Below are 20,112 nucleotides of genomic sequence, written 5' to 3'. Positions count from 1 at the left end.
AGCTCAATCTGCTGGTTGCCGTCATTTGTATTTGTCTGCCCTGCCCTGCCTTAAACAGTCTGTGGGGACTGCATCGTTGTTACTGCTGCCACACGCAAGTTGGATCAGACGCAGGTGCCGGGGACTACACCTCACAGAGTCCCCCCGCGAAGCCCACCACCAGCGTCACAGCCTAGCGTCAGGAGGCGCTTTAAAGTCACTCCAGGGCTGGGCGCTGTTCGAGCGAAGCCCGGGCCAAGGGCAGGCCCGTCCGCACCCGTTAGAGGCAGGGCTGGGCCGCCCGCCTTTCATGGGACATTTCGAACTACTCGGGGCTACTTGGGACATGGTCAGTCGTTTTTGATTTGTATATCATTCTGTAGTGTTATACACTTTTTAATCTTTTTCACTTAAGTACTTTATCATTTATTAAGTTATAATGATCAAAGGTCACCGCAAGGAGAACAGGTGGTCCGGGGGTTGTAGGCAACTTGGATGCGTTTCTTTTGCGAGGCGAGTCTGTCCTAATACATGAGATTGAGCTCACAGAAATGCGACTCTCCTTAGACCCCCGTCGTGCCTCCTCTGAAGCTCTCTTACCTGGTCACATGCTAATTCCAGACTCGTTAACTGGCTGTTTTTGCCAGTGGTTGCATTGTCCCCAGCACCCCAACTAAATGATCCATCTAATTTAGTTAGTACTCTACCTTCTGTACCCTCTCCCCCCGCCAAGATCCTCACAAGCCAGCAAAGATCTGTGCAAACCAAGGATGGAGAGGGCACAAATCCAAATAAAAAAGGAAAGCATGCACACTGCCTCAAACCACGCACCAGGCCAGTAAAGTGGCTAAAACCAGAGGGACTGATCGGGTTAACAAGGGTGGTCCCCATGCCGTCTTGGCCCAGGTATCCTGAGTCCGTTACGTGGTAGAGATCTGGCCAATGCTTGGCTGCTTTCTAATGATTTTGAAGATCGTATTGCAGCAAAATTTGAAGAGAAACTTGCAGTCATGCTTGATCCCCTATTTATAAAACTGTCCGGCATTAATTTAAGATTGACCAAGATAGAGCAGCACTTTCTTTCTCCAAAGCCCATATCGAATAATGGAAACTCTGGTGGTCTAACTGAACCTAGTCCGGCAATGGTGCACACAATAAGACCGCCCACTACTGAGATTGGTCATTGCGCAAATGCTGTAGTGTCGGCTTCCATTGTCAATGTTTGTAATCCAGCTACTACTATAGCTAAGGCCGGCCCCAGGAGGGAACACGATGGGCGTCTAGATATAGGGATGCCACAGGGCGGCTTAGGGAGCCCAAGTGACTCCCTTAACCTACCGCCCAAAGCCACACCCTACACAATCATACTCTCCAACGTGCCAGTTATTTCTCCGGGGAATGAGGAACATTGGTCCTCTCTCAGGAACAAGGCTCTCCATCTGCTGAATACCAGAACTGGGCTGGGCAACCACTTATTTGATTAATTTAAAATGATACGCAGAGTACCATGGGTGGGGAAATCATTGAAATCTTCTAGAGGTGACTGTGTGGTGTTGAATTTTGGGTCTCCACTCATAGTCAAAGCTATTTTGGACAGGGCGGGAGCACCTGAATAGGGACACTATCAGTATTCTGCCATTGGGTTTCTTTTATCGCAATATTCCATTTCAAGCAACCCGAAGGGTTGGTCCCAGGGACGTAGTCCATGCACACGGTTTCTTTGACTACAATGTACCAACCCATAATAGATTTGAGCTTTTTTCAAATCTGGAGGACATTGAATGACTGAGGAGTCCATTGGCCTCTGGCATGATTTTGCCTCCAATAGCTGAGTCGGGAGAGGGTAACGGGCTCCTGGGCTCCATTCAGAAGGGTAGTTCACCTCTATCCACTCCAAACGAACCGAATATTGAAAAGTTTCCGGGCTCACATAGGAGTGGTATGGTGTCGGATTGCGGTTTAGAACCGGTAGTCAACCAACCGAATGAAGGGGCTAATTCTCCTTTGGAGAGGTGTGGCTTATGCCGACAGAAAGGCTATAGCAATAATCTCAGTGACACCGCAGGTACTAAATTAGCATCATGGAACATTGCGGGGCTTCCACAGAAAATAGCCTCTGTAGATTGGTCCACATTTATTGAGGAGCAAGATATCTTGTACTTTCAAGAGACTTGGGCCGTGGACCAAGTATTCCGCCATGGTTACTTAAACTTTTCCAAAGCAGCGGAACAGGGGCAGCATGGTAGACCGAAAGGGGGATTGACCACCTGGGTAAGACAATGTCATCAGCTTAAGATGGAGGAGATTTATATTGACTCCAAGGATATTCTCATAATTAGGGTACAGCGGGCCAATACCCCTGACCTGCTACTAATTATTGTCTATTCAAGGGAATTGAAAGGTGGAAAAGCCTCCCCTACGGTGCCACTTTCAGATTCTGTTTTATTAGAACACAGAGGTGATCATCATGTAATAATAGCAGGTGATTTTAACTGTACATTCAAACCCCTGGATTTTCATGACCTACATTTTTGTGAAGAGGAGGAAGCCCAGTGGACTATTCCTCTGTTGGATCTTCCTGTAATAAAAAGATGGCAGAGTGCAGCACTCCAGATAAAAGTTTTTTGTCTGGAACTAGGGGTCAGGGCCGTTAACGGTAGATCTATTTCTGACAAACATGGTATGCCAACCTTTAGCACTGGGCAGCGTACCAGTCGCATAGATTTTTTCCAACTCAACAAGGAGTTTTGGTCAAATTTAAAAGATATGATGGTCTGTGAACGGCCCGAAAACGACCATAACTCTCCTTATGTTCACTGTATTCATTCCGTGGAGCAAGGTTGGCACCACGCACAGATCATGTTGAGGCACATTTGACAAATGACTCTAGATGAGTCAAATGGGCGAATGTGATCTCAAGGGTAGATCACATGAAACAAATGAGTAGGTTGGTAGTTAACGCCCTTGGCACTCTACAGATATATGCTACCCAGGAAGACTCCAAATCTACTGTTGTCCAGGTTCATGAGAATCTTTTTACTAAGCTTAAAAGCTTTTTTATTACTGAAATTAAAAAAAAAAAACATGATCCACTCAGGCTTTAAAGCTGCTGCCTGCTACAACACTTCTTGTCGCACAGCCTATAGGTGTCTAGTGGTGGCAATTAGGTCAAAAGACAGGGAGAATATATGCAAGGCTAGGACTGTATACAAGGCAGCTAAACATTGTGCCAAAAAGGACTGGGACGAACAACACTGGTCAGAATTGCTTAAGGCATGTTTGGGGTAGAAACATGACTGCTTTTTGGCACATGGTAAAGTGGGGCAGAGGGCTCCCGTGTAAGGCGCCCACGAACCACGTAGAGCCATATCAGTGGGTCTCATATTTTAAAGCTCAGTTTGCAACTTCTGAAGATGCACAAGATCTGTTCGACATGCCACCCCCCATTTCCACTTTATACTTTAGTAAGAAAGAAGTGGAAAACGCTTTACTTTTAGTCCCAAGAGGCAGGGCGCCGTGGCCTGAATGCATTCCTGCCGACCTGTTCCTCCACGACGTAGACACGTGGGCATCATACATTCAGCTTCTTGCGAATGCTATCGCTAATGAAGCACCTCTGCCCGGTACCTTGGCAGGAGCAGTAATACTTCCCATCTATATAAAAGGGGATCATTCCCAACCTGGGAATTATAGGCCCAGAAGCCTTATTGATTGCATTTAAAAGGTGTCAGCAAGGCTGGTACTAAGTAGAATTCAGGCTTGGTTGGAGGAACGTGACATCTTATCCCATCTCCAGGCGGGGTTCTGGTCTTGCACCAGCACTGCAGATCAGGTGCTCAGGTTTATCCTCATATACTGGCGTACGGTAGTACTAGGGAGAGGTACTATCTACGCAGCGTTCGTCAACCTTAGGTAAGCATTCGGCCTTGTCCCCCTTACTAAGATGTGGCATAGTTTTTTGAAGATTGGTATGCCACTGGATATTCTGGCTTTTTTTTATTAAGTTGCACACCGAAAACTACACGCAGGTGAGATGGGATGCGCGGAGTAGCACTACTGAAAAGTTCCCAGTTGAGAAGGGAGTGAGACAGGGGTGCGTTCTAGCACCCACCCTCTTCTCAATATACATTAATGGGGTAGTGCAGTATTTTCAGAATTTTCCCCGGATGCACCATTTTTTAGTTGGTCTAAGATCCCCCTACTTATGTTTGCAGACGACACCCTTATTCTCTCCAAGACGAGACAGGGCCTCCAAAGTGCCCTTACGGGGTTTGAGGAGTTTTGTAAGGATCATGATCTTATTGTCAACGTGGTCAAAACTAAATATATGGTCCTACATAACCACAAGATCACTGTGGGTGCTGTCAAAATGTAGGGTGGTATTTTTGACCAAATTGAGATTTTTTCCTATCAAGGGGTTACAATTGACAAAAAACTTAGTTGGAAGCCCCAAATAGACCTATTCACTGTCAAGCACGCACAACTTTCGGGTGTTCTGCTGAAGGAGCAGAGACTATCTCACTCCAAACCAATTGCCCATTTGTTACAAAATTTATACCACCAAATCTGGCGCCTCGATCTTATACGGGCAGACCTGTGGAGTTATGCCAACTTGGACCCTCTGGTGGCAGCTCAGAATACATTTTTGAGGTCCATAATTGGCCTCCCTCAGTCTACCCCGTTACTACCCCTATATCTAGATCTGGGATGCCATTCAATTAGAGATGTGGCACACTATAGGCCAGTTGAATACTGGAGGTGGCTTTGGGTGACACATGAGCTCTCACACTATGCTCTGGCCCTATTAGAAGTTAGAGAAATGGACGTCACTAGGAAAGTTTTGTGGCTAAGGTGTGTTAAAAATACACTGTGTGAGGGGGCGTGGCTAGCCAGGCAGCGAGATGGCCGCTCTGTGAGTGAGCTCCACCGGCTGAGTCATTAATCCTGCATTTATTCTGCTAAAGGATAGATTCTGAGATCCCACAACCATCCCTGGAGGTGCGCAAGCACTGTGGAGCCTGATGTGCTGTTTCCGACGGCTGAATTCGATGCGGTGGGGCCGTGCCGTGAACTGCGCTACTGACCGAGCCTGATCGAGTGGAGCGGCCGGACGCGGTGGAGCGGGGCCCGGCGTTGCACCATAGGCAAGGGCGGAGATTGCAGGCCTACTTGCGTCTGCGGCGCTTGTGGACGGCGCCGCCCGTGGGCTCTGGTGAAGACATGGATACGACTTGCAGTGGTTTGCCGCGACATGCGCTCGTCCTGCCGCTGAGTCTACATCCGGTGCTGACACGATCCTGAGGTGAGGGGAGGAGAGGCCGCGCACTGGACGCCATTGTTGGATGCCGGACATTTGTAGCGGCGGAACTGCTGAACCCAGATGGCCTCAGAGTGATTAAAACGGCAGAGGTGCTTTTGAGACCATAGCCCCTCATCCCCACTGCTTCCTAGGGATTGCAAGGGGCCGTGGCGCCGGCTCCTTGTGCGGCGCGTAGACTTGGGGCTGCTTTGCTTGTTGCCGGGCAGAGGTGCAGATATTGATTATTAGGAGGCAAAATTGCTGCGTATAAGCAGACCGGAGGCACAATCCTTGTGGAGAGAGACGGACTGGGGTTTTGACGCGCTTTGCCTACATCCTACAGGAGGACGCCATTTTGTCACCCGGTGAGCGCGCAAAGCCAGTTGCGCTGTGAGTGACTAGATCATTGGCTGACGGTCTGCCTTGCAGATAAGTGGGCGGCTGTATTTGTTCGGCTTGATCCTCGTGCAAGGAGTTCGCCTGATTGAAGGTGGGAACCTGGTGCTGACCTCGTTGAGTGACTGTGAGGGACACCTGGGTTGCACTGGGGAGGTTGAGGAACTAACCTTGTGCTCTGAGGGGTTGGATACCCATTGCCTTTATCGCCTCCCGTCGCGCGAAGTGCACCCGTGTTCAGTGAGTCCCGAGTGGAACCTAACTTGCCTATCCAGGTCTACACATCTGCGAGGCCATGGGTAAGGTGGAGGCTCGCCAGCCCAAAATAACATTTGACAACAGGCGTGGGACGAAGCAGCCCAGTGCTGTGCGCAACAGCATGGTTGCGGCGGGTGGCGCGCCAGCCGATGATGCTGCGAATGGTGACCTCAGGTCCCTAATGCTAGAATGAGATCTAGTCTGCAAAGCATAGACGCTAAGCTTGACACCCTCACGTCGCAACTACATCAGGTTAAATCCCAGGTCTCCACGCATGAAACCCGGCTGGACTGCCTAGAAAATCGGCATACGGAGCAACATGAATTTCAACAGGAGACTAAAGCCCAGATCTCGAACATGGATAAACTGTTAGCTGTTATACAGGCGAAGAACGATGACCTGGAGGCGAGGTCTCGGAGGAGCAACGTCCGAATCACGGGCATTCCGGAGACGACGGCCATTTCCAAAATGGAGGTGTATGTAACCGATCTCCTGCATGAGCTGTTTGACCCTCACCTCTCTCCTGTATTTGTGGTAGAAAGAGCCCACAGGGCGCTGGGACAGAAACCTCCGGTGGGTGGTACGCCCCGGCCAATACTGGCCAAACTGCTGAACTACCAGGACAGAGATGTGATACTACGGCTGGCACGTGAAAGAGGGAAAATAACACATAAAGGTAACAACATTTCATTTTACCCTGACTTTACGCCGACAGTGCAGGCCGCTAGGCGCGAATTCCTCCTGGCAAAAAAGCTCCTGTTGGATGCAGAAATTCCTTACTCACTCCTTTACCCAGCTAAACTTAAAGTATCACATGATGGCACGTCGCACTTCTTCGTCGATGCTACATCAGCACTCAAATTTGCTAAACATACTTGTGGATCCAAGTCCAGGAAATCTATGGCGGAGAGACGCAGTACGGAAGACCGCCTTAGTGACAATGATTGACATGCTTCCTTGGTCACTCACAGACACTTATGGCTTTTATTTTGGCAAATAGAAAACTCTCGAACTGAACCTCCTGCTTTGTGTGGCCCGACACTATTTTGTAATGTACTGCTTGGCTGGGGCTGGGGCTGCGGCCTGCCCCCTTTACTATGTCTGCTATGCCGCTGTACTCCTATTACCTCGTTCCACCATGCTCCTCTAGGGGTGGGGGGCGGCTTGTTCCTTTGGGCTCTTTTCATACCTGCTAACAGTGGGATCGAAATGTGTCCTAATAGGTTCACCGTAGCAATGACAACCTGCGACTCTGTTGGCTCTATTTTCAGACCAGAAGTGCAATATTTAAGGTGTTATTGGATTATTAGCTGTGTGCACATGTTGTTTTCATGAAATAGACTGCTGCCTATGCGGATATGGTGGCCCGCCGGTGGGACAGGCATAGCTGCACTTCCGCTGCCCCTTGCTGTGGCATATGTCCTTTATCCTTACTATTCTAGAAGGCCAGAGTCTGCCCCACAGGCTTTATGGTTCCTCAGCGCTGGGCTGCATTGCCCGACTTTGTTAAAGCCATACCTTCATCCCTCACGGTGTTTTCCCCAAGTTAATATCCGTACTACCGGGGAGTACTGTGTCCCCTACAAAGTTACTGTACACCTTGTTCAACTGCAGTTTATTCTTGCATGCTAGTAATGTGGTTGATATGTGTCCTAACATGCTTCCTATATGCTGATACAATGTGAACCCGCATGATGCGCTGTATGACTAGACATATAATATTCATAGATGATGTGAGATTGACTGTTGTTGGTGCATGGAGATCGCATATACTGTTGATGGGATGTCTACACTCCTTTTCTTGTACAGTGGTCCACATGGTCGGTCCTTATATGATACTCGGCCACCCCGTGCAAACAGGGGTGTTTGCTGGTGCTCCCTTGCCTCCACGGGGAGTTCCCAAATGTTTTGGTTTACCTGCTATTTGGAGGTACTCGGGGGGATATGTCTCCGCCTGTTTGGGGGGTTGAAGTGGGTGGGGGGGTCAAGTTGGGTTTGTTGTAGTTTTTTGGACTGGTCACCACTATTGCTATGGTCACTGGACATATGAGATTGGATGCCCACTCTTGATGTGTGGAGGTAATTCCGGCTCAGTTGAGCCCTGAACCACTAACTCCTATGACTACTTTTTGGATTCTCACTTGGAATGTGAGAGGACTCAATGATTGTAGGAAGGCACGATTAGTACACACTTATTTAGCACGGCACAATATCAACATCTGTTTCCTTCAAGAGACACATTTGAACACGGTACCTTCCCCGAGGCTCAAACACAGTAGATGGGCGCACATTCACGCCGCCATATATTCGAACTATGCCAGCGGGGTTGCCATCCTGATACGCAAAGGGGTAGATTGGAGGGCCCACGGGGTTGACCTGGATCCCGAGGGTCGTTTTGTTATATTGCATGGTACATTGGGAGGTAAGCAAGAAGTTCTAGCAGCAATATATGGGCCAAATGTAGACTCCCCATTATTCTTCCATGAGGTATGGGCGCGGATTGCGTCTACAAACTGTGACACTATCATCTGGGGCAGAGACTTTAACGCTGTTTTGAATGATCAGATGGACAGAAGAGGCACAGCTAAATCACTGCATCCGAATACTCGAGTGACTTTATATGATTTAATGAGAGAAAGTGCCCTGTTAGACATTTGGCGTATCCGTCACCCTGAGCTACTGGAGGGAACATGCATATCTAGTACACATGCTACTTGGTCCAGATTAGATTTCTGGCTTGTTTCCTCCGACGTTGCTGCATGGACGTCGGAGGTACGGCACTTGGCTTGATCCCTATCAGATCATGCTCCAAGTCTGTTAGTCGTATCTATTCCTGACTCGCCTACCCAGGCCTTCAGTTGGAGGCTTCCGCCACATGCTCTACTAGATGACGTATTTAAGGAGGAGATTCGTACTGATATAATCGAGTACTTTGAAATCAATGCTGGGTCAGTGTCAACTGAGGCGACTCTGTGGGACGCCTTCAAGGTGGTGATCCTTGGAAAGTGTATAGCGAGACAGGCTGGAGTTTTGAAGGCGATCAGAGGAACCCTGTCGCGCGTTGAAAGTCAGATTAAAGAACTGGAGGGCCAGTTCTATGGTGACAGCAGCCCCCAAATTGCAGCACAATTAAAAGACAAGCTTTTAGAATATTCGGAGGAGGCCCAGCGTGAGGTTAAATTCTTGGGAAAATTTGCTGAGGCTCGGCGCTACGGAGAAAGGGATGGGCGAGGGAAGACACTAGCAAATATAATTCGTAGGGCAACATCGACGCCTTTTATACACATGATCAGAAAACCAGATGGAAACGCAGTGATAGGCCAATCCGAGGTCCTCAACGAATTCAAAGAGTTCTATGCTAGTCTGTATACCACCCAGCAGGTAAGCGACCCTGACAATCTACAAGCATTCCTGGACACAATCGCTTTGGTGTGGTTCAATGATGCGCACCACAAATATATGGATCTCTCTGTCTCAGTGGATGACATTAAACAGGTCATTAAGAGCTTCCTGCTAAACAAGGCGCCGGGCCCGGTCGGCATTACCACTGCCTTCTACACGACATATGCTGAAGAGCTTGCACCCAGACTCTACGAGGTATATGGTGAGGCACTGGAGACTGGGGCACTCCCGGACTCGATGAGAGAAGCCCTAGTGATAACATTATTGAAGCCTGACAAAGATGAGACAGAGTTAGACTCCTATCGTCCCTTATCTCTTATTAATGTGGACGTGAAAATATATGCGAAGTTAGTGGCTAATAGACTGCAGCCCCTGCTCCCCATGTTGGCTTTACCAGAACAATCGGGGTTTATACCTGGTCAGATCACATCCCATAATATTAGAACTATATTTGCAGTCCTACACTATCTCCGCCCGAGTGTGAAAGCTGCCGCTGTTTTTTTAGATACTACTAAAGCTTTTGACACCCTTGAATGGCCATATTTATTCCAGGTCATCACTAGAATGGGGTTTAGTCCCACGTTTATTAACCAGATTAAACTTCTTTATGCTGCGCCGACAGCGAGGGTACGGATGAATGGCATGGTATCAGAGCCCTTCCCAATCACCCGCGGCACTACGCAGGGTTGTCCACTCTCGCCTCTTTTATTCGCGATTGCTATGGAACCGCTGGCTGCCAGAATTCGCCAACACCATACTGCAAGGGGTATTGGATTCAGCACCCGTAGTTTGTTAATATCGTTATATGCTGATGACGTTACTTTATATATCTCAAACCCGTCAGAAAACTTGGATCCGCTCCTCCGGGAGTTTATTAAATTCGGTGGACTCTCGGGTGTCTCCATTAACTGGGCGAAGTCGGTCATTTTTCCTTTGACTGACGATACCCCAGAGGTGTCGTCGGAGTTCCCGCTCCACTGGGCACCTGAAGAGGTGAAATACTTGGGCATATGGATATGCAGGAACTTGCAGGATATCTGGAGCATGAATTTTGGGAGGGCTGTACATTGGCTCGAAGGCAAGGTGATATGGTCTAGGCTGCCCTTATCTGTGGTAGGGCGGATAGCACTGTCCAAGAAGGTAGTGCTTCCAAAATTTCTGTATCTGTTTGTAAACATTCCAATCCCCCTAACGCAGCACTTTTTAAGTCCCTTCGTACCTTCTTGCTGTCTTTGGTCTGGGCGGGGGGTCAAGCCAGGGTGTCGTGGGCGCTTCTGAATTTACCACTGAGGCAGGGGGGTCTGGGTGCTCCAGACATGCAGCTATATGCGCTATGTGCCCAGGCCCAATTTATGCATTTCTGGGTGCATCGTACACCATACCAGCCGCACGTAGCCGTGGAAATAGACTCTGTAGCTCCTATGGCACTAGATGTAGCCCTGAATAAGAAAACTGCCCGCCCCAGATTGGATGTGGACACTGCAGATATGTTGAGGTGGACCTGGAGGGCGTTACAACACAGAGCCCGCCTCCCACTGTTATATGCACCTGCAGTTCCTTTGAGAGGTAACCCGATGCTGGCATGTCTGAAGGAGGGTGGGGGCTTATTGGAGCTAGATGGAGTTCAATTACGGACCTTTGCAGATCTATACCCGGATGGGAGGTTTCGCCCTCCACTAGTAGAAACTGCTGACAATGTGTTAACATTTCGAGAGAAATTCGAATATCACAAGCTGAAACAGGCCTGCACCACACTATCTGTGAATTTCCCTGAGGCCCCCGACACTAAATGCACTGTAGGACATATTGGCTAGGGCAACGCCACGTAAACTAATTACAAGATTGTATACAGCCATGCAGAACCAGGCCCCTATTATACGGCCTAGATCACTCCAGTTGTGGAACGTAGACTTAGACCCTCAGCTATCAGACAAGCAATGGGAGTTCTGTTGTAGGCAGTTACTTGAGCTCTCACCCAATTACAAGTTAAGACTAGTGCATTTCAAATTTTTACACAGATACTATAGAACACCGACCACTCTGCATCGCATGAATATCCGAGATGACGCTAGATGCTGGAGATGCGGGTACGAACCTGCTGATTTTGTGCACATGGCATGGAATTGCCCTCAGTTGCAGAGATTCTGGAATGAGATTTATGAAGCAATAAACCAGATTTTGGGCAGAACAGATGTTCCCACCCCGCACCGAGGTTTGTTAGGCCTTGTAAGTGATACTGTGCCCTCTGGAAGGAAGCTACATGCGCTGTTGCTGCTATATGCAAAAAGACAAATTGCTGTGTGCTGGGGGCGGAGAGCGGCTCCTAGATTCAAGGCGTGGCTATCAGACGTAACATATGGTCAAACACAGCTTGCCACGTTTTGGGAACTAATGCCAGCGGCATCTAGACCCAGGGACATTTGGGAGCTGTTTCTGTCTTGGGCCAGGTCGAGGGTGGGCCCCCTCGATGCAGCTGATTCTTCGGTGGTGAATGTATGATGTTTGCATAATTTTCTTTATCTGCCTTAACCATTTTTCTGTCCTTTAGCCGGTTTATTTGGATGTACATTGTACTGTGTCTAGCTGTGGAAGTCCTGTCATGCATTTACAATTTCTGTTCGTCCTCAATATGACTGTATTATACTGAATTGCTAGTTATGATTGTGGGTCTGACCGTTCCCTGTTCTTGAGTTGTGCGGATGTTTTGTCCCGCACTTGTTTTGAAGAACACGAGAATATACAATGTTGATATGTGATTTACATCAATGTATAATAAGCTGGATTGACTGAAAATCTCAATAAAGACAATAAAAAAAAAAATACACTGTGTGAGATGGGGATGAGCCGCCTTTGGACTGCACCCGCCGAAAGCACATTTCCAACTAAAACTGAGCTAAAGGCAGCTTATTGGAACATGATAACGATGAGGCAGTTTTTAGTCCATACCAACCCCTCTTTGTCTAAATCCTTCCTTGACAGTAAACACAAAGCTATTTATGAGGGTTATTGGGATCTAATTACCACCCCCAAAGACAGGAAACAGTATCATCAGTTTAGGGTGGGTTCGCTCCCTTCGAACGTTTTTACTAATAATTGGTGCGTTTCTAATACCAGCAATTGCCCCTTCTGTCATGATAAGAACAAATCATTGGTACACATTTTTTTGTCTGCCCAGTGTACTGTAAACCTAGGTCCCGATGGCTGAAACCTATATGCTCAAACTTGGGGACCAGGTCCAGGCGGAAGCCGGGACTGCTTGTGTTGACTGTAATTACGCCGCAATTTTAACTAACTGCACGTTTTTAGTTATTATTTGCACTAGAACTGTATTTTTAACTGTGACCAATTCTGAACGATTTGCCTTACTTACTTGCTTGCCTTTAGCCCACCGCAGCCGACTAAACGCTGCGTGGGTTCGACTAGGTTCCTTGGCGCCCGCCATCTTAGGGGGGAAATTGAGCGAGCGATCTAGTGCTCGGCCCCTCGCGCATCAATCACTATGAAATGGCCCCCCCTAACAGGGAGCGCAGCGGACGGGCGCAGCGGGCGCGCCGTCAGCGCGCCGAAGACGCGCCTAAGGCAAGCCCGTCTGCGCCCGTCCGCGCCAGTACGGGGCATGGGGCACCACACTCTGCGCATTTTTTGAAATATACCGCAGCTGACCTGTGCAATCTGCACAAAGCGTTCCAATTACCTGATAAAACCACTAGGCATCGCCTCGATAGACTTGGTCTCCTACAGCAAAGGGATAGATTCCCGGAAATACGACGTATTCAAAGGAACAACAAGGCAATTACTCTACATAATCATTTGAACTTTCTCTGTGTCCTACTTAAACACTCGCTCCTTAATTAAACATCAACTCTACTCTCCTCTGACTTACCTGATATACTGTTTCTCACGGAAACATGGATAACTCCGGACTCTGCTCCTGACATACTGGCCGCTATCCCCTCTGAATATTACATTCTCCACACCGACCGCCCAGCAGGAAAAGCTGGAGGAGGAGTGGCCGCTATTATTCGTCGCCAACACCAATTTACATCAATTGACTCCCTCAATCTAGCCGCTGCAGAGAACTTAGTGATCAAACTTGATTCAGATCACACATCCTTGATCTGCGTAGTCGTATATAGACCCCCTCAGATCATGCCACTTTTCCCCATCACCTTGAGTGAACAGATAGCTAATTTAGCAATCAAATACGCCAATATTCTGCTTATCGGCGATTTCAACTACTGGTATGGTGACCAAGCTGGCGGTCCCCGTTCCCTTGAATTCACCAATCTCTTATCTAATTTTAATCTTAGACAACACATTTCCACACCTACTCACAATAAAGGCCACATATTGGACCATGTTTGGACGACAACCCTGATCATCTCCGCATTAAAGGTAGCCCCGTGCATATGGTCCGATCATTGTCTAGTTACATTCCACCTCACTCTGGCTATCAGGACTAAATCCCCCCTGGTCGAGGGTGGGTCGGTTAGATGCTGGAAATCCATTGACCTATCTGAATTCAAAAACTTTCTGGCCAGCTCGACACCTAATCCGGACCAGAACGTGGACTTATCTGACACTCAGATCTCTGGCTGGTTAAAAACAGCAAGTGACCACTTTGCCCCTCTCAAAAAAATCAAGATAAACCGGAAGGCAGATGCCCATAAATGGTTCTCCCCCGAATTAAAGGAGATGAAACTACTACTCCGCCAGAAGGAAAGGAGATGGAGAGCTCGCTATGACCCTGGAGACAAGCTCCTCTATAAATCATAGCAGGCAAAATATAATACAGCAATCAAATCAGCCAAGATAGATTACTTCTCCTCCAAGATCCTAATGTCCACAAACAAATCAAGAGAGATTTTCTCAATTGTGGATGAACTATCCAACCCTGATAGAGTGACGTCTAAACCTACTCCTACACAGGAATTATGTGATAAATTGAATAATTCTTCATAGAAAAGATCACTACAATTAAAGCTAGTATTGTATGCTCTTCACCAACCGCGATCCCATCTGATTCTTTCATGAATAATCGTACCCTGGATAGTTTCCCAACGATCGATCACGAATCTCTTATTTCCTTGATGTCTAAGGTCAAATCGGGTTCTCCCAGAGACTGCTGTCCCCCACGTATATTGAGGGAAGTTTTCTCCACCATCCCCCAACCCGCCCTTTCCTTATTAAATTCATCACTCACCCAAGGTCGCGTCCCCAAATCATTCAAGGACGCTACAGTGGTCCCTCTGATCAAAAAGGTCGGTGCCGATTCAGCTGATCCATCTAATTATCGCCCCATCTCCCTGCTCCCATTCTTAGCCAAGGTCTTGGAGGCACATGTTGCTAAATCCATGTGCACCTTCATAGAAGAGTCTGGACACTTGGATCCCCACCAAGCCGGCTTCCGTCCAGGTCATTCAACTGAGATGGTTATCTTGGCAGTACTGGACAAACTCCGCAGGGAGGCTGACATTGGAACCCCTCAGGCCTTAGTCCTCTTAGATCTGTCTGCCCCGTTTGACACGGTGGACCATAAGATCTTGGTCGACCGTGTCGGACGGGCAGGCCTGCAGGGCAGGGCCTTGAGATGGGTTACCTCATTTCTGGAAGATCGTTCACAGGCGGTTCGCCTGGCTAACTTCACAGCTCCTGAGTTAAGTTCCACATGTGGGGTCCCCCAGGGTTCTTCCTTGTCCCCACATCTGTTTAACATCTACCCACTCCCCCTGATCAAAGCCTTAAAACAGAGGAAAGTAAAAACATTCAACTACGCAGATGATCTGCAGCTCTCCTTTTACAATAGATAATTCTACCGAATCTATTACCAACTTTCAGGACACCATGGTGTTCATCCGTCATTGGATGGATTATAACCATTTGAAGCTAAACCCTGGAAAGACGGAGGTACTGCTGATAGGAGACAGCCGCATCTCCTGGGGCCCTCATTATTGGCCGGCCGAACTGGGGCCTTTCCCTAAACCCTCCTCCTCCGTAAAAAGCTTAGGGGTGAATATTGACGGAGACCTGTCCCTTACCACCCAGGTGGGAGAAGTTGTCTCTAAATGTTTCTTTCAACTACGTAAAATCCAGAAGATACATCACCTGCTCACCCAGGCAGCACTGATACAAGCTGTGATTGGCCTAGTCCTGTCGCACTTAGACTATGCAAATTCAATCTATCTAGGCCTTCCCTCTTTTCAGATCAAGAGACTCCAGCTTGTGCAGAACCAGGCGGCACGACTGATATATCAACAACCTAAGTGGCAATCGGCCAGACCCCTGATAAAAAAGCTTCACTGGCTCCCACTTCTCCAACGTGCCACCTTCAAAACCGCCTGTCTCACATTTAAGTCCCTAAACTGTCACAGTCCAATGTTTATTAACAGCTTGATCGTGAGATACATTCCTTCCCGTGATCTCCGCTCTAAACATCAAAATTTGCTGGTCAGCACAAAGTTTAAACGCAAAAGGCACGGCGGAAGCCATTTTGGCTACCTGGCGCCACAACTCCGGAACTCACTCCCATGGGAGATCCGTTCCTGTCCCCATCTGCTCCAATTCAGAAAGCAGCTTAAGACATGGCTGTTTACACAGGCACATGAGTAATACACTCCCACTGTTATCATCTCAGAACAGGCTACTCAATACAGTCTCAACAGCGCCATGAAACCTTGGTCAAAGTGCGCTTTACAAATTGGTTATAACATAACATAACATAACAGCAGCGAGGCATTTTGGATCCCAAAAACATCAGTGGAAGGTCCCATAGTCATCGCTGTTGCAAAGTTCCTGGGCTGGGTGTGGGTGATTCGATGGAATCACCCACACCCATGGACTTCATGCCTATGTCTTGTAGTATAATACTAACAAATCAGCACTACTCACCTATTGTATTGCTGAATGTCCTTAACTGGGAGCAGTGAAGGGTGGTTCTCCAGACAGCAGCATTTCCGGGGTGTAATTTAGTGTTTTTAAGCTATTTATTGCAATATCATGAAATTCAACAGTGGTTGTTTTAAATGTAGGTAAATATCTTTTTAGATGTATGTTGGATATATTCTATTTTCACCTCAATGTGTATGTTGTCTCAACTTTTGTGATTTGTTTTAAATCGAAATGAAGTTTATGATGATGAATATATCATTAATAAAACGCCCACTATTACATAATATGTTTACAAGACTTTTAAAAAGTGGTTCCTCTCAGTCAATTTGTGTAAAGTGAAAGACATTGCTGAATGTCCGCTGATATTGTTCCAATAAGAAATCCATACAGAAGCAGCTTTGCATGACAAGGCAAGAACCATGCTGCACATACAGTGTACCTTTTGTACATTTGTCATTACTTTACACCAAGAGGCAGTATTCCAACGCACTGAACAAAGCAATGTTATTTTGAATAGCCTAAAATAGAAGCATTCACTGAGGGCCTGTGCATGGGTGCCAGTTTTATGTGTATCCTTCAAGTAGTCTGCAGAAGGCATATTTTAGGAGTTTTCGCCAAATGGTTCACTGATGCCTCACTTTGCTTTGTTCAGTTGGCACACATGCAGTGGTTCTTTAGTCTACTTACCATTTAAGCTGCAGTGATGACAATAACACAGAAACAGAGGAAGCCGCCATGGCAGCGGAGCCCATCCAAGGCTGCAGCATCAGGCCAAGTGGCAGGAACACACCTAATTTAAAGACAAAGTACACACATGCTTAGTGATACTTGTGAAAATGGCTGCCTCAAGGGTGTACTTTAGTATCTTGCAAACTTTACTTTAACTTTAGCTTAGAGCTTTCATTGTTGGATTGTTTAAAGTTAAGGAAGCCATTCATACCTTGTCCAGCAACCTCAATTCTTTATAATACTTTCCAAGCTCTTATAACCTCTATTGATGAAACAGAACTGTTACTATATAAACAATCATTGGCAAAGTCCATTTGAGTCCTGACCAAAACATTAAAGAAAGGCTTGCTGCAGTTAAAAACAAAAGACAAAAGTGATTGCTTTATGTATACAATGCATCTTTAAGTTAAAGAATTTAATGTATGATGATTCAGTGTCATTTTGGAGAGTAAAATAGTACCTCATACATTGTAATGCATGCACACCATTTGTACGGAATGATACACCAAGCAGACAAGAGCAAATGGTGAGGGGGAAAAAGGCCTATGGGTGGAGCCAAGGCCCACTCTATAAATATTTTAAAGAATCAGTAAGAATAGGTATTAAGTTCAGCTGTGCTGTCAACCCAGTCCTAAAATATATGCTTATTAAGCTAGAGGAAATAGTACAAATAACGGCTTTCAGTTGCAAGACTAAGTACATTTGTGCCAGAGCAAGGTAATTTGCACTGATATTTGCACCAACTAACCAGCCGAAAAAGCAACATACACAACGCCATGCGCATGGTGCTAATACTGTTAAGTGTATTCTTTTACTTTCCCTGTTGGTTAGTATGAATATATAGTTATAGCGTTTGTCAAATAATGCAGATGTTGGTGGAAATGTCTATAATCATGCCTCCGAATGCTCTATTTTAGGTATAGAGCTTCATTTTAATGTTGTACTTTAAAAATAAGCTAAACTAGGAGAGTAAATCCACTCTCCTTAACACACTCACGTGAGAGGGAGGAGCAATAGGTGTTGAGAATAGTGACGCCATTTTTGTGCAATTGTACCCTGTTTATCCATTGCAGTCCTGAAAGATCATACAAATCTAAGACAGAAATACCTTCATAAAAATATAGAGTTCAATAGGACAAATGTTGACATGAAGATTTATTTGATATTCAAACCAAGCCTCTTCAACTGGCTTACAAAATTAGTAGAGAACAGAAGAACACTAGAAATTTGGTTAAAAAGTGACATCCTAGGAGACTTTTCGGTGAACGCTAGGAATATTAGAAGACATCTAAGGTTTGAGAGACAGGTAGATAAAAGAAAAGGGGTCAACCAATGGCTCCAAACAGAGGGAGGAGTATGGAAATATTATGGGATAATCCATCGCAACAGCGGCATAGTACCCTTACTGCCAACATAATGGTCCGCCTGCCCAAATTAAATGCAAGCGAATCATAGGTGTGGCTATGCAGTGACTACTCTGTAACCATAGCCAAACCTCTCCGACTCCTGATGGAGAAATGGCTATATGGCCACCCAACCAATTGGGATACGTGTATAGTTATTTATTTTACTGTCCGTTACTGCCAGGTAAACCCTGGTGGTGACAGACAGTAAAATGCTAATAATGCTCTCCCTGTCATGAGAGAGAACTTCCATGGCTAGGGGAACATTGCATTCTTTGTTTTCAAAACGAAAATCCTGTTTCAGGTTTTTCTTTTTGAAAACAAAAAAAGTAAACTGCTTAGTGCAGGGGTGAGCTATGCTTATTCAAAACTCAATGTTGTTTCAAACAGGTACCACAAAATATTTCTTCCCTGGGGTCCCACAAATCCCTAAAATGGCACTGCTCATCGCTTGGAAATAAAGCAATTAACGTGTAAAATACCACTTGTGCTATATAAATGTAGTTTGATAAGTGCTTTATTCAACTATATCAGCTATATTTATTGGGTCCTTGGTTATTTGATAGCATTAACAATAAAACAAAATATTATTATACTACAATAAAGGCACTGTGATTAGTCCTTTGAACAAGAGATTTTATTCATTTGTCAGTTGTTCTTGCTGTACACTAACAGAGAAGTGGTTGCTAGGATACAAACAATCTACAGTTTTGTACCACTCGGAGCAACTAGATTCTTCAACTTAAAACCCGTGGGAACAATCTGAAATAATTACACCTTTAGGGCTTTCTGAAATGTCTTTTTACATTTTTTTTCGGCTTGCTAGCATGCTGTGTTTTATTGCTATATTACCTTTCGACGTGGAGCGTCTCTGCTTGGAGCTAGCTCTGCTGTCGGTGCTTATGTTCTTTCGTCATGTGTGTAACACATCAAAACGAATTAGATAATCCTGAAACAATTGGCAATCAACTGAAGACTTCTTCAGCTGCCTTTTTCACATACATATATGGAGGCTGCAGAGGAATGCAGTTCATAAATCCAGAAAGTATGGAATACCTCTTTTGTATCAGGGGCAGTACATATCCCAAAGCCGCGGATGATTATAGTAACTTTAATACGTTTATTGAAAAATGCCCTTTAACCTTAATTAGAACATTGGAATGTTGGGAGCTCCATTGAAAACAATAGAGTGCTCCGGGCTTATAATGGCTGGTATAAGCCTGGAGCCCCAACATTCCAATGTTTCTTTGTTCACAGCTCTGGCTTTGAACAAAGGCTTCAGGGAGCCTGAGGGGATTCCAATCCACTCACGCTTCCAAAAGGCTTTGTTTTTTTGTTAGAACATTCTGCCCTCTAGTGGCAGAATGTTCTAATAGCCTTATAGCCCTTCGTAGCAGGGCTATACCGGCTATTAAAGTCCCTCTCCCTTGTTAACGCTGGAGAGGGCCTTTACGGCGGGCTATAAGGCTATAATGTGTACTTTGGTTTTGACTGTAGCTCGAATTTAGTGAACCCAAACCCCAAAGTCTGCACCCATAAAAGCACTTCAATGGCAGCTCCCCATGTGTAATAGGCTGTCGAACCCGAACTACATAAGTGGCCACCCAGCGGGGAGAGCTTAGAAACCTGAAGGTTATAAATTAAAACACCAGCCGGGCTGAGTCAACATTTGATCATTGTGAGGCCTAAAACATCATCTTTTGATTTGGGCAGCAGAAATAAGAATAGTGCAGACATGTAAATGAAATTCATTGTATG

The 20,112-nt window shown here is 46.3% G+C and overlaps 1 protein-coding gene across 3 annotated transcripts in view; it reads right to left on the bottom strand.

The window, feature by feature from the left end:
* ATP7B (ATPase copper transporting beta) overlaps positions 1–20,112 on the bottom strand; it is a 539,299-nt gene that overhangs the window by 17,322 nt on the left and 501,865 nt on the right. For 2 of the 3 annotated variants that reach the window (XM_086935040.1, XM_086935039.1), the window contains one exon: positions 16,910–17,012. The exons of the other annotated variant lie outside the window; for it this stretch is intronic. In XM_086935040.1, the coding sequence (XP_086791166.1) occupies positions 16,910–17,012 (103 nt within the window). The remainder of the gene's footprint in view (positions 1–16,909; positions 17,013–20,112) is intronic. 3 annotated transcript variants of the gene reach the window in all.

This window comes from Lissotriton vulgaris, chromosome 8, assembly GCF_964263255.1.
Source record: "Lissotriton vulgaris chromosome 8, aLisVul1.2, whole genome shotgun sequence".
NCBI lineage: Eukaryota > Metazoa > Chordata > Amphibia > Caudata > Salamandridae > Lissotriton > Lissotriton vulgaris.
The sequence above is the reverse complement of the archived record's forward strand: the minus strand, read 5'-3'. Positions and strand labels throughout refer to the sequence as shown.